The 15,275-nt window shown below is 46.8% G+C and overlaps 1 protein-coding gene across 1 annotated transcript in view; it reads right to left on the bottom strand.

The window, feature by feature from the left end:
• The window catches only part of ACAA1 (acetyl-CoA acyltransferase 1), a 141,195-nt gene extending 127,171 nt beyond the window's left edge, over positions 1-14,024 (bottom strand). Inside the window, exon 1 of the mRNA XM_086940884.1 lies at positions 13,680-14,024. Within this exon, the coding sequence (XP_086797010.1) occupies positions 13,680-13,865 (186 nt within the window). The 5' untranslated portion in view covers positions 13,866-14,024. The remainder of the gene's footprint in view (positions 1-13,679) is intronic.
• Between the last annotated feature and the right edge of the window lie 1,251 nt (positions 14,025-15,275).

The following is a 15,275-nucleotide window of genomic DNA, read 5'->3' as shown; positions in this document are numbered from 1 at the left end:
CCCCTTTTAACATTTGTTTTCTTCATTACAAGAGATTGTGCAAGCAAAGCACAAGCGCTGTGCAGGCAATACCTAAAAACGACATGCATTATTACAATATTAATAATTAAATAAATTCTGGGCTCTTAAACGAGTAGAAAAGCGCAGGAAGGGGGAACACCCTTGAACAAATACTCTATAAGCAGATGCTTTGAATCACGTTCATATAATGTATTCGCAGAGACCTGGGCCTGTCGTTGACAATGTAATATCCAGGACCAGTCCTGTGGCAATGGTGGATCCATACTATGGTCTGTGATCATATAGTGCTAACCAGATTTGACCCCTGGCATGTGAAGTTCAGCTATTATGTGAAACCCAGAACCGTGTGCTGACTTTGTGTGTATGCGGAGTATGAGGTTAGTATGCGTGCAGCAGGTGTATGTAGGTATGAGCAATGAGAAAAATTAGTTCCATTTTGGAAGTACCTGGTTTACTATGCCAGAGGGAGGAGAACGAGGACTGCTTCCCCAGACAATGGAAGTGTATTGCTTGCATTCCTATGGCTGGAAGATTGAGATTCAGAGACTGAAGCATGGAGAATTGAGACAGGGCTATCTTTAGAAATACCATGAGAACTGTATTAGCAAGGAGCTGGAGATTAGTTCTTCCTATGCACTGCCATTTAATGGATGGTAGGGGTGATGGGTAAGACTACAGTTTCTGCTGTTCAAAAAATGAGTTTCTAGGTCTAGCCTACCCCAACTATTGCTTCAGGGAGGCTGATGATATTCAGGTGCAGAAACCTCACACTTAATTGGGCCAGTGTTGTGGGTGCACTAATCTGGAGACAGACCCAGTGCCACTTGGCCTTGTGAACCACTACTTTACGCAAGAGCTGTTGTCAGGAGAGCAGCCTGAGAAGGATACTTTAAAGAGAACCACCTCAAACCGGTCCTGAAGTTAGAGACTGTGGATACACATCCTTCTTCTAGAAAATGTATATAAAACTGGGACCCAAACCAACCCACTTTGTTTCCATCCCAAGTTCTTCATGACCAAGGAAAGATGTGATACACAGAGTATGCGAAGGCCTGCTAAGTGACCTAGGCTGGTGTCTGCCTCACAGCCAGTCTCTAAGAGAGAAGGGAACATTACTTGAAGTCAGCTCTTTTGGCTTGGGAAGTGGGGGTAGAGGGAGTTTGCCTAGTGCCTAGAATCCTTACTAATTATATATGGAAAATGCCTGTCTGTCCTACCTTTAGGACAGACTATCCAGGAGGAGAAAGAAGCCCAACATTTTCCTGGGCTGAGGAACAGTCAGAAAAAGTGGACTGCCTGAGATAATGAAGCCAGGAACAACCTGTGCTGCAAACGTTCTCCTGGTCTCTCTCGACAGTTCCTAGAGAGAAGCATAAAAGTCTATGTACCTCCACACATCGGCTCATGGCAAACTGCATTTGCCTTACTGTTGCATCCGCCTAGCTGTGTGTATCAGCTCCGGTCGGGACTGCATTTGCTGTGCCCTGTGTGTTAGCCCAAGTTAGGATGGCCTGCTTCGACATGTGCTTCGCCCGAGTTGGCTACAGCTTCCTTGTTCAGGGTCCACGTCAGCATACAACAACAAATAATATCTGGGGGTCAAAGAGTAGGTCAGTAAGTCAAGCAGGAAGGACCACTATACCAAATGCATGCAAAACAGTATCAGTGAGAAACAATAGTTAGTGAGCGGTCAAGTCAAGACTCAAGAGTATATGGAGAAAAATGTATTGTTCCCATCAGAAGCCACACTGTACCGCCCTTGTTGTCATCATTTGGGATCTCCTTACCCAGGAGACACGACGGCCGGTAAGTAGTTACCGTGACCGAGATGTGATGTGAGGGCAGAACAGAAGGGTATGATAGTGGCTAATGAAAAAAGCAGAGTCTGGTGATTGGAGTGAAAAAGTGAAGGGTAATGATAAAATTAGGTGAGTTGGGTGGAAAAGAGAAATTTATTAATATCCCCCAATCCCTAAGATTAAAAGGCAGGTGTGGGTGCAGGTTTTAAATAATAACCGCACTTATTGGTGGTCGACATGTTTCTGCATTCATAAGAAAGGAGTTTCTAATGCATTCTTCAGGACCTAAGAGATACACTACTGCTTTGTAAATAGAAATAAGATAAATAATGAAAAGATATCACCTGGACATCCAGGCGTACTCAACCGTATACTGTTAGTGCATAGTGGTAAGGGATCCAACATGTAAAACAAACAAAGAAACAAATAGGACACTTAATGTTATTCACATTGTTTCTGTTTGTAATCATAATGGCAATGCAATATGTTCACTCATACTAGGACATAGTCTCAAGTATACACTCACCCATATATGTAGGTTGAGAGGCTTCACCCCACCTGGCTGCAGCGCAGGTAAAAGGAGCACCGCTCTGGGGATAATCATATAGTATTTACAGAGCGGTTTATCATGTGACACAAGACAAAGCAAAGTAAAAATAGAGTATACTTCGAGACAAGAGGTGGTCTGGACCTCTTATAAATCAAGTGGTGACAGACTTCTGGGCATGCCCGCCGTGATCTATCATAGTCAGTGAGGACGAACACCAAATGTTTGTATATTCAGAGTCTCTCGCGTTATGCTTAAAAGCGAGAGAATAACGTGGCTGAGCACAGAATGATGAATTGCTCTAATGGTATGCTCTAGGCTGAGCTCATTTAGAATGACAGTGAGTGTTTCATAGTACAAAAGTACCGCTGCAGAGTACACAGTTGTGCGATCATGGAGAGCTCTTAAACATGGACAGCGCTCCGTATAGACGTTACTTGTTAAATGAATGCCAACACTTGGTTATGGTGAGCTTGCGATCATGGAGAGCTCTTAAATATGGAAAACGCTCCGTACAGACGTTACTTGTTAAATGAATGCCAACACTTTGTTATGGTGCCTCGAAATCAGCGCGATGATCGCAAAACTTTGTATCATAAAATCGGAGTAGCCATTAGCGGCGTGTGTTTCTCCGTATGCGCGTTTAAGAAAAGGAAAATATACCACGCGCGTTAAGAAATCAGTGCGCACAGGCAGCGTTCACTCACCTATTCCGTCGGTGTCTCCGGGCAGTCTTCAGTACTGCTCGGGGGGGCACCGATCACGGAACAAGATGATGTTTTGTATAATCGTGAGTCATTCCCAGGCGTCACGTGACAAGGGCAGTCACGTGGTGCTGGGGATTCTGGGAAATGTAGTTCGCGTACCCGCGTACCCGTTTCTGCCTGTAATTAAGGACAAAAAATGTTTCTAAAAAGTGTTGGAACATACTCTAGGCTGCACAACTAAGTGTAGTTAAAATAATATGACACTCATATGTTGTTGAGTGTGTGGCAGCTCAAAACACACTCCATGGTGTTTAAGATCACATTCTCCAAGGCAATAGTGTCAGAGTGTACACATGCTGGAACGTGGCTGCTGGACAACTTTCCGCAAGGTGTTAACGGATGGTGTATGATGACACTATACAGGGCGACATTCAAAGGGACATCCAGGGTATGGGCTCATTGAGGCCCTCCTTGTCGCTGTTGAGGCGGTATACCCATTTTTGTTCAATTTTGAACAAAAAGCGGCTGACATCCGCACATGAGTCAGGAATGTGTGGTTGCTCAAGGACTGTCCAGTAAAAATCTTCAGGACCATGGCCCTTCTCCAGAAAGTGTGCAGTGAGGCGGGTGGCCCTGGCTTAGTTAATGAATATGTGTATCGTATCCAGTGCATAGGGGAACTTGTGGGTCACTGTCTCACTGATGATATCTCCAGCTCCTTACCTGGCATCAGCGAGGGTCCGCAGCACCGTTGCTTTCAGCGTTGCCCGATTCACGGAGGCTCCTGAGATCCTCGGTTTTCACATAACCTGACCGGAGTGCCGCAATGTGCACAACACCTTGCCCTCCTGCTTAAACTCCATATCACTTTAAGGAATCGGAGCGTGCAAGCTTAAACATCCTTTCTTCTATTTCTTCTGTGAAAAAGTGACATGTTACGAAGTAAACCATCCAATACCTTGGACAAAGAAGGCACGCAGAAAAAGAAGGTAAGGAACTTGAAAAAAGGCACATTTGAATTCCCATGGTCTATGTGCACGGGACCACTGGGGAACAGAATTGTGGATGGGCACTAGTGTGTCAAGACCAGGGGATGCGAAAGAAGCGAATGGACGAGTTTTTTACCCACATATGTTGAAAGATTTCAATTTCTGAAGTTTCTAAATTACACCGTGTGTCTATACGCCGGCTGTTCTATTCTTCCCAACACGAGGAAATAGGTCGTAAATATTAAAGAGGTGAGATGAAAAGAGCAAGCTCCGATCGACACGTGCGCTCGTTAATATCTCTTAATGTGTAACCAAAATCTCTCACTTTTACGAAACATCAATTTAGTGCTGCTCATTCATTTGCCTCACCCATTTGAAAAAATTCTGCCCTGGCGTCTTTAGTGAAAAAGAAAAGAAGGCTTTCGGAACAATTTGGAAGACAGCATAGATATGTGATGTAGAGATATATATTTTGTAGATATATCTTAATTCTGGGGCCCCTAGTAACCGGTGTTTATGTCTGCCCCCCTCTACCTGTCTAATATCCGTAGCCGCCGCTTGTCCAGGCTGCAACTTTGCTCTCCCCCGTCCCTCCCCTGTAAAGCTCACCCCTGGCCCAAGACCCAAACGCCACATCCAAGTAGCACTCATTAATGCCCGCTCTCTCCCGAGTCACTGTTATGTAAATGTAAATGTATAGGCATTTATATAGCGCACTACTTACCCGTAGGGTCCCAAGGCGCTTCGACCGCTGCGAAACCCTTCCTGGCTTACCTGAGAGATGGTCCCTTAATGGGTATCTCCAGGGTGAGACCAGGCATCCCCGGCGGTCTGGTGGGGCCGTTAGTGAAGATGAGGCAAGCTAATGCCCAGAGTTGCCGAGTGCGATCGCTGATCAGAGTGGGCACCGAGGCGAGAGAATTATCGAGTCCGCTGACCCTGGTCCAGAAACCTGCCGTGCCGGGAATCGAACCCTGGTCCCGGGCCGTCCTCTGCTCTCGGGTCTTTGCAATTCCATCTTCCAAACAGGCATTTATCCGGAAGTCTGGAAAAAGGCAGTTATTAAACCGCTATTGAAAAAGCCGTCTCTAGACCCCACTGACTCGGCCAGCTATAGGCCTAATGCTTGCCTACCTTTCCCGGCCAAAATATTTGAGTCGGTTATGAACCTGCAACTATCTGAGTTCATTGACCATCACGATCTTCTAGATGATACTCAGTTCGGGTTCAGGAAATATCATGGCACAGAAACGGCCTTGATAAAGGCTTCCGATGAGATCAGGACTATCATGGATCAGGGGGGTGCGGCGGTCCTGGTGCTCCTTGATCTGTCCGCCGCCTTCGACACGGTCGACCACTCCATCCTGGTCGACCGTGTCGCATCCCTGGGGGTAACTCATCGCACAAAAGATCTCATTGCCTCGTTTCTGGCCAACCGAACTCAAGCGGTGAAACTGGGCAATTTCTACTCGCCCACTTTCACTCTTCCTTGCGGGGTCCCTCAGGGATCCTCACTAAGCCCCACATTATTCAATATATATGTGGCAGACATGGCGAGGGTTATAAAAGCTCACGGGCTGTGGCTAACCACCTATGCCGATGACACCCAACTGGTGCTGGCAGTTCAAAAAGATGGTCCCGCAGTCGCCGCTAGATTCCAGGAAGGGATGATGGCCATCAGCTCTTGGATGGCGGATAACAGTTTAAAATTGAACTCGGATAAGACCGAGGTGCTGACCTTCGGCAGGCTCTCTCCTGAGTGGTCTGCAACCTGGTGGCCCAGTGATATGGGTCCCCCCCCACACCAGTAACCAAGGTCAGGAATCTCGGCATCATGTTCGATGATAAACTGTCTTTTAAGCATCATGTCAACGCTGTGGCGGCATCCTCTTTCTATATGTTGAGGAAAATCAAGAAGTTGCTGCCGTATCTCCCCTCAACTGCAGGAAAAACCTTAATCACCACGCTTGTCTTCTCAAAAATGGACTACAGCAATGCCCTTTTCCTCAATGCTCAGGAGCAGGCTATATCCAAGCTGCGATCAGTGCAGAACGCGGCAGCTAGAATACTGCTCGGCGTTCCAACTCGTCACCCCACTTCCGCAGCCATATACCACCTACACTGGCTGAGAGTAAAGAGTCGGATAAAGTTCAAGGCTCTTTGCATCGCCTATAAAGCCATTCATGACTCAGGACCTAGGTTCCTGAAGGACACCTTCCGAATCTATGTTCCCAAAAGATCTTTACGATCAGCCTCCACACACATGCTCCCGGTGCCACGCACCAGAACCACCACATGGGGAGACAGGCGCTTCTTGGTAGCAACCCCCAGGCTGTGGAACTCCCTCCCATTGGCTATAAAAACTTGCCCTACTCTCATCATGTTCCGCAAGTTTTTGAAGACTTGGTTATTCAACCAGTGATCCCTTTAGATGCCTTCTGTTATTAGGAAGTTCTGCATGCGCCGAGACACCCTAGGGTATTCGTGCGCAATAAAAATCTCAAAAACATAAACATATTGTAAAAAAAAGCAACAACAAAAAAAACACTACTTTCAAATTCGTTTGCAAAGCTCGCAATACAGCATAGTGTGTGTGAATGTGTGTGTGGCTTACATCTGTACACCTGTCCTCAAAGTAGTGTTTTGCTGTGGTTTAAATGTACCTTGCAATTTGCCATCATAGAAGTTGGCGTTTGCTAGGTATGCAAAGTGTAAATAACAGACTTTTTTTGAGCCAATTTAATGTTACCTATTTTATCAACTTTAGAGGGACACGTGTTAGCACTGTCATTAGGAGTGCTATAGGTGTAGCTATGTTATACCCTCTTTTATCCAGACTTGTATCATTTACGGTCCTCTGCTGTTTTTAGAGCCCGGGTGCCCTTCAGGGTTCTGCCGTTCTCATTGGGCGGAGTCAGGGCGGCCTGGTGTCTTTATGGTTGGTTACAGAAGGCCTGTGTATTCAGTGTATTGCTTGGCAATGGCTCTGTTTGGATACGGGGCATATTAAGAAGTTTGATCCTTTCAGAATTCAGGGGCATATCGTCAGAGGGGGTGTTTGGTGTTGAACACCACGAAATAATTTTGGATATGATATAGGGTTGCTACATTTCCAATAGAAAAACAAGCATTGACATAACCAATAGGTCTCACATATGCCAGTGCTATTGGATCTTTGGGGATGTGTTTTAGCAATGATGTACACCGGTGTGGCTACTGTTCAGCATGGCTAAATGTTAGTGGTGTGGAGTGTAGTGGAAAGGAGAAGAGTAGATTGTCATATAATGAAGGGGAGTAGAGTGTAGGAGAGTAGAGTGTCGTAGAGGGAGTCGGGGAGTAGAGTGTCAAAGAGTGGAGTATAGTGTTGTAGAGTGGAATTGTTGGAGTAGGGTTATATAGTGAAGTAGGGGGAGTAGAGTTCAGTGGGTCAGTGTTATAAAGTGGAGTGGCTTAGAAAGGCGCAGACTGGGGTGGAATTGGGTGAAGTGGTTTGGATTGAGGTAGAACGGGGTGGATGGGGTAGAGTGGGTGGATTGGAGTGTGGTAGGGTGGGGTGGGGTGGAGTGGATTTCATTGCGGTTGGGTGGATTGGGTTGAGTAGAGTGGTTTGGGGTGGGTGGATTGAATTGGAGTGGGGTGGGTGGATTAAATTGTAGTGGGGTGCATTGGGTTGGGGTTGGGTGAATTGGAGTGGGGTAAATTGAATTGGGGTTGGGTGGATTGTAATGGGATGAGGTGGAATGGGGGCGAATTAAAGTGGGAGTTTGAATGAGGTACACTGGGGCAGGGCAGATTGGAGTGGGGTGGGGTGGATTGGAGTTGTGTGGATTGGACTGGAGTGAGGGGGAGGTTTTGAACTGGAGTGGGGTGGATTGGAGTGGGGTACGTTTCCAAAGTACCCATCATGTGTGCAGTTTACACCACAATCCATCACACTGCCCCACCTGCATGTCATACACTCTTACCATTGTCAGCCTCCAATGTGCATCTCCTTCTAGAGGTTGTGATGGACCCGTTCACCGGGCAGCTTGTGGTTAATGGGGAACGGATGCCAATACCGTCAGTTTGCATCAACAATGCTCGACAAGACAGATGTGACTAGGACCTTGTCACAGAAAGCTGAAAGGAAAACGGTATGGGCAGGCAAATTAATTCAACTTTATTAGGTATAGTCAGAGTGAATGGAATTGTGTTGTGCGGCTGTGGCGATTTTCGCATAGTTAGAGACTTGCCACATAATTCATCATCTGCCGCCTAATCTGCTGATTTTAACAAATTAAAATGTGTTTTTGGCTCAAATGGTTGAAAACGGAGATACACATATTGCCGTTGAGTGGAAGACCCTTTGCAAGCTTGACTGGTCAAATTTCTGTTGCTCATTGCTATATTAGGGTGTTAAACAGGTACTAATGAGGTACAACAAATGCCCAGACAGTGCTAACAAGTGTAAAATTTAAAAAAATATAAAGAAATACTATCAGAAAATATGCAGCATTACGCTGCATAATTTTCTTTTTCTTGTTGCAGAATTTACTAAGCCTGCCACATAATTTGGCCCTCCATTATTCATAATTCCAGTGGCCCTGGCTATAGCACAGTGCAAAGTCATCCAGGAGATGGATTCTTGGGAGACAATATATCCAATTAATCGGTTGGTCTGACATGCGCTTTTGATTAAATGCTGAATCCAAAAATGTGTCTTATACCATGCAAGGTAAGTATTGTGCATAATGTACTGTGTTTACGGTTGAAAAGGCTGTCTTTTGTTCCCCTAGGAGGTGCTTTTAGTGTTTGGCTTGTTTTTGTCCCATGGGCCTTCCATTTGGCCACATAGGTTCCCCAGAGTGGCCCTTTGGCAGCTCTGAGCCCCATGCGCCTGACGCTCTTGCAGTTTTGACTCAGTCATAAGTTGACTCCAACACAAGGCCCAGGTTACTCCCTGCGATCATTTAGTTACCAGTGTGGAACTAGGAAGACTGAGAGAGCCCTGTATTATTATTATTAATGGTTTTTATTGAGCGCAGACATATCACCCTGTTGGGTCTCATGGCGCTGTTACGCTGTTATGTATGACATTGATTGTTGGAATACATTTGGAATGAATGACAACAAATTGTTCAGGACGGCATTTGTTTTAGCACTTTGTGAAAGCTGATAATCTAAATCATTGCGACTGACATGCCTTTATTTAATTGCCTCAAGCTGTGCATAGTGCGAGCGTGAGCCACACTGTTAAAACATGGTATTTCAAGTTGGTATTTATTTTCGAGGTGGACTCTGTGTGCCCATAACTTTTAGCGTGATCTTTGTGTGCACCATGTAGCCGGATCTTGCCACCGAGATACACATATTTAATGCAAGTGGGTGTCTTTGCCATTCAGGAGTCAGACATCACTTAAGAGGAAGTAGGCAGGTTTTGGAGGTTTTTCCAGCAGCATACATAAAATATTTGCTTCCTTTGACTCTCGTGACAGACTGCTGAGCAATGTTAAATAAATGCTTGGACTTAGGGGTTCACTTTGATGTTACGAAACTGATGCTCATGAAAGTCTTATAGTCTGAATTCAGCACCTGAGCATAATAGGACGGAATGTATGTGGTTATACTGAATAAGCAGCTACCTATTGTAGGAGAGTAGGGTCTGCAATCCTATGATCACCCAGATTTTTTGCTTTTGTCTCACTGGTTTACGACTTTCTCTGGCTGTGGGCCTGCCAATCAGACCCACAGCCTGGCTGTTCTCTCTCTAAATTACGATATGTGCCCTAGGTGCATTTACTAATTGGTACTGGGCCACCTTATCAGACCCTGTAACCCAGGGCATAGGTGTACCCAGGGCCGCCAGGGGCTGCAGCATGTATTATGCCACCTCTGGCTGGCCTCCTAAATCTGACACAACTGGCTGCATGACAGCTGGGGCGAAGTCGTGTAATCACCCTTTGCTTTAGGTATAGTAGCTCTATATCTAACCATACAATGGACACCCGAGTTCCTATCAGTCACTCCTATGGCAGGCCTTAACAATCCTGAAGGCAGAGTGCGTGGGCTCGTGTGAGCTAGGTTCAGGCCCGAGCCGAGCCCGGTTGCAGCTTGCGGAATCAAGACCCAATGGCTGTTCCATGATAACGCGTACCACATCGGTAACTTCGGTGTCGCGTTATCAAGGCATGTCGAGTAAGGTGTCATACGAATCGGGGTGCTGCCCTCTCACCAATTCTGGCGATGAGGTTAGCATTCCACCCTTCTAGAGGGACACGACATGCACGTAACTGTGAACCCCGGTTAAAGTTAACTGAAGCCTCAGCTCCACAAAATGGATGCTGCCACCACAGACACGAGTCTGACCTCCTGCTGCTGGGAGTCCTTCCAGCGAGGAGCGCTTGGACAAAGGGTTTCCTGTCGAGGGCGGTGTTCGCACCGTCCCAGACAGGGTTTGTGTATTCTGGGTAGGTAGGGCTTTGGCGAGAAGGTGACTGCGGAGTGGCACCCCGGTGCTCACTACGCATCTGCCGGTTAGAACCAGTTCCAGGGGCGACAGCCCTGGCCTGGGGAAAGCCCGGCAGGGGGAGAGGGGCGTAACTACCCCCCTTCCTGGTCCCACCCTTAGGGCAGGACCTAGTCATGTACCCACCCCTTTCTTTAGGATAAAGGCCGGAGCGGGGACCCTTCCAAATTAGATCATCTTTGAATCAAGAACTACTTTCTACGAAAGGACCTTCAAGACTCTTCTCAAGATTTCTCCCTTGTGGCTAAGGAGTAGTCACCCTGCATCAGCGGGCACCATCTAAGAACTCTGCGGTTTGCTGTAAGTCCTTCCTCAAGGAATCCGACGGCCCAGCTCGACGAGAACCGGCTTCCCTGGCACCTCTGACCTCTACCCACGTCATCAGCTCAGCTGTGATCTGTGGGTGCGACGAGACCTCGAGGGACCGGCCATCATCAGAACCTGCACGCTCTTAAAAACCAGCACGACCATCGAGGTAACTCTCTGGTGAGTGCTCTGGGGTCCGAGAAGCCCCGACCCTGAGCCGCTCCAGCACCGAAGTGCAGTCTCCCAGCATCTCCACGATCTGCGTGGGGCCCTTCTGCTCGCTGCTCAGCACGTTGTCTGGTCACTAGCCATTGGCTCGTGTCCTTCTGTGACGACATCCGAGAATCAACACTGCCGGTCTGGTTGCTCCAGACTGGCCCTTGCTTCCATCTTTTCGAGAAGCACCCCGGACCCTCCTGGTCCACTCAAGACGCCGACAGCGACATCCGTCGTGGGACAGCTCGCACCTCCACCGTGGTCGCCGATAACGCCTCCTGGTCCGAGAGACTGCAGAGCCTAGCGTCGCCCACTCACCTGGTCGAGGTGACGGCCAACCGGTGCCTTCCTGGTACCCTCTGACTACTGGCTAGTAGTACGAACTTGGTCCCCTCTGCTTTCAGGTTTCATCAATCTCCGATCCAGGCTTGGATCCCTACGAACTATTCAGCACTGGTCGCCGGCCAGCAACTCCTTTTCTTCCGGCTCCTGGCTCGTCAGCGAAGACCCCGACGCCTGTAAGACTTGTGCAGCCGCAGCCCTCGTGGCTAGGTAACTCGGCATTTCGGTGCCTGCATAGCCTCCTTACTCTAGGGTCCCGAGTCCCTCGCTTCCGACTTGCCTTAACCTTTCCGTGTCCCCGGACACTTGTTTTAAACTGTGCACTTGAAGTATTTTCCAAAGAGATTTGGTTTGTGCTAAGTACCCTGTCCTCATAAAGAGTACAGGGCTGTTGTGATTCTTAATAAATATACTGTTTATTTTCATAACACTTGTGTGGTGTCCTTTCACTGGGTGTTCAAGGGGTACATGTGTGGTAAACAGCTGGCTTAACACGCCCTCTCGAGTCTTTAGCCTTAGACTGCTCGTATCCACGCTACTAGGATAGCTGGTCTATAGGTTGACTTACAACCAAACACCATAAGGGTCGTTGGAACGATACATAGCGGTCGCTAGAATAGCGAACGTTGCATATCGGGCCAACTTCTCACACCTATGTTATGCCATCTATTAATGTAATGACTGCACTTTCACAATTGCTTTATTAACCTTCCTGCTTTCTCAAATTTGCTTGAAAATGCACGATTTTTCTTCTTTTTTTTCAAAATTTTCTTGAGGGGGGGTTATCCCCCCAAACCCCCCTGTTGGGGTTCGGCCTCGCTCGCTACTCTCGCTCGCTACGGTGTTGTATGCAAATCACTTTGCGCCCCACCACTTTCAAATGTCACCCACCGCCCCTGGCAAAGGATGGACACGCCAGGCCCCGTTGAGTGGCATATAACAGTCACAAACAGCCGCGCTGCAAGACGAATTAAGCCTCACCTGATATCCACAGCGCCAGCTGTGGAAGCAGCACACAAGCTCAACTAGCCCCCACCTGTGGTGGAACTGAATTGCTGAGAACACGCTAAAGGGAGCACAAATACAAAATACTGATTTACTATTCACTGAAAACTGAGGTAAAGAGAGAGAAATGACTGCGCATCAGACTTATGGGGAAACGTAATCGACACAAAAGACTTATTCACGCTTATACCGAAGTTGCTGAGGGACAGATCTAAATGGGATCACCTGGGGGGAAGGGGTGAGACATGTACTATCCACAAGGGAATCGTACTGAGTACAACTGCGCCATGGCAGAACTAATTAATCTGTTGTTAAATGGGAGATTTAAGCAGATTTTGATCCAGATGAGGTACTGCAATCTAAAGTATTAAATTAAATCAAAGGCTTCAGAAATAACCTTTTTTAATCTTAAAGAGTGTTTACATATTTTACATGACATTGATTGCGTGATATAAATGCCACATCCTGCAATCCCTTGGCTCTTGTTTTGGCTCGTATGGCAAAGTTAGACTCCAAGACTTCTGGTTCATCTTCCAGTTAATTGGCTGACTTACCCACCTCTCTAATTACTAAGAGTTAAGGCTATGCAGTGAGAGAGTTCTATTGTGAGTGGAAGTTTTGCTGTGAGTGAAGGTATGTAGCAGAAAGAGGGGGCCTGCACAGGCAGCGAATGACGTCTCTGCAGTAAGTGCCAGACGAAACAATTTCAGAATTGGATTACAATCATTTGCGTGGCAATATTATCTGGTGCTCTTCATCGCGTGAGGCTCTAAAGCGACTGTTATAAGAACGGAGATGGCGAGTGAATACCACCGAAAGGAAACAAGCAAATGGCAGAGTAGAGGCGATCTACAGCAAAAAAAGACGCTAGAATTGAACAGCTCCTCTGCGGTGAGCAGAGACTCTCACTGAGCGCTTGGGAGAGGATAGAGCCTTACTCCTAGAGCTGGAGATCCGGGTTCGATTCTCGGCGTCGGCTCAGCATCCTGTGATTCTGGGCAGATCACTTAATCTCCCCGTGCCTACCAAAAATGAATGTGTCGTTGTGTAACGTAACTGGTGCGCATGTAAAGCGCTCCGATACCTTCGGGTCGGATATGCGCTATATAAATCTGCAAAAAAGAAATGCAGTGACTGCAGTAGATCCCCAAGTGAGTGGGACTACTATGCATAGAATGACAAAGTTCCTGCAGTGAAAGAATGACTGTGAGAGGCACGGAATAAGCAACGGTGGTACTTTACCTTGAAGGCGCCTCGCTTGGCTTTGCAGATGGCAGTGCGCAGACCGTGCACCACCACAATGTCATCGGGGCTGTCCCTGTGCTGAGGTGCTGAGCAGGGCGCAGCCTGCAGCGAGCTCGTGCGGGTTCCAAGCGAGCCCTGAGCCCCTGGAAGGACGTGCCCGAGTACCACGCTGAGTCGATGCATCTTGCAATACGCTCCCCCTCTTGCCTTCGTCTCCTCTCCCTAACAGGTGCTCCGACACTGGCTGGTACCCTTCTTAAGCAACACTACAAGTGAACTCTGCACCCATCACGCCACCACTGGACCAAAGGGCAGGCAGGAAGCTTGCCATAGACCATGAAGAAGGACTATGTCAAAAGTAAGGAAGAGAGAGCACCAGTAAAAACAAAGGAAGGACGCGACCGCAGAAATAGTTGCAATAAACAACTAGAATGCTAACCCTTCGTGTTGACAAGGAAATGAACGAGGGAGGAAGTAAGGAACCAATTCATTTAATTAATTAATTAATTACATTCATTAAAGGTAATAGCGCTCGCAAAGGGTGCAATTTTTGCATTTGGGATTCATCATCCCAAATGCAAAACTCGGTAATAGCGAATTCGCAAATTTGCGAGGAATTGCATTTAAGGAATCTCTATTTGAAATTCCTTAAATGCAATTCATCATCCATTTTCAAATTGCGAAATCGCAATTTCGGGCTGCTATTTACCGCGAGGTCAAACCTCGTGGTAAATAGCGAAAACTCCGAAAAATGCTTTTAAAAGCATTTTTCTGAGTTGCATGTTGCACACACACATGTCCTTTGGACATGTGTGTGCGCAACACCTGTTTAAATTAGCATTTAAGGGGTGCTACAGGGTGTCCTCTGGACACCCCTGGCACCCTTTAAATCGCTATCTTATTTGCGATTAGCTAATTGCTAATCGCAAATAAGGAATCTGTAGGAATCCCAAAAAATATTGCTATTCCTACATGAATCCCGTTTTGCGAGTCTGGAATAGCGATTCCTTATGATTCGCTATTTCAGACTCGCAAAACCTCCCAATGATGAATCAGGCTGCAAATGCTGCTGAATGCTAGCAGTGGAACTCGTCTCATTTCTGAAGAAGAGTCTACAAGAAATTAGCTGGAGACGGCTCTGCGTGTCAAGTTGCCTATGTGTGACATTTTCTAGTTTTTAATATTTTTTTCTTTTTGCAGATTTATATAGCGCAAACTCTAGCTACCCGCCAAAAAAGTGCTTCAATGCCTCGTCAGGGGTAGTAAGCGCTATATAAATGCAATTACAATACAATACACGGATAAGCTCATTACACAAGAATAGATTAATTTGTGGTAAGCACGGGGAAATTAACGGCCAGATTCATGAAAGACCCGTTTTGAGAGTCTGAAATAGCGATTCATAAGGAATCGCTATTACAGACTCGTAAAACGGGATTCATGTAGGAATCGCAAAATTAAATGCGATTCCTACAGATTCCTTATTTGCGATTTGCAAATTGCTAATCGCAAATAAGGAATAAGGAATAGGCCCATAGGAATGAATGGGGAGTATTCCTTATTTGAGATTAGCAATTTGCTAATCGCAAATAA

The sequence above is a fragment of the Lissotriton vulgaris genome, chromosome 10, assembly GCF_964263255.1.
Source record: "Lissotriton vulgaris chromosome 10, aLisVul1.2, whole genome shotgun sequence".
NCBI lineage: Eukaryota > Metazoa > Chordata > Amphibia > Caudata > Salamandridae > Lissotriton > Lissotriton vulgaris.
This window is presented reverse-complemented; position numbering and strand designations above follow the sequence as displayed.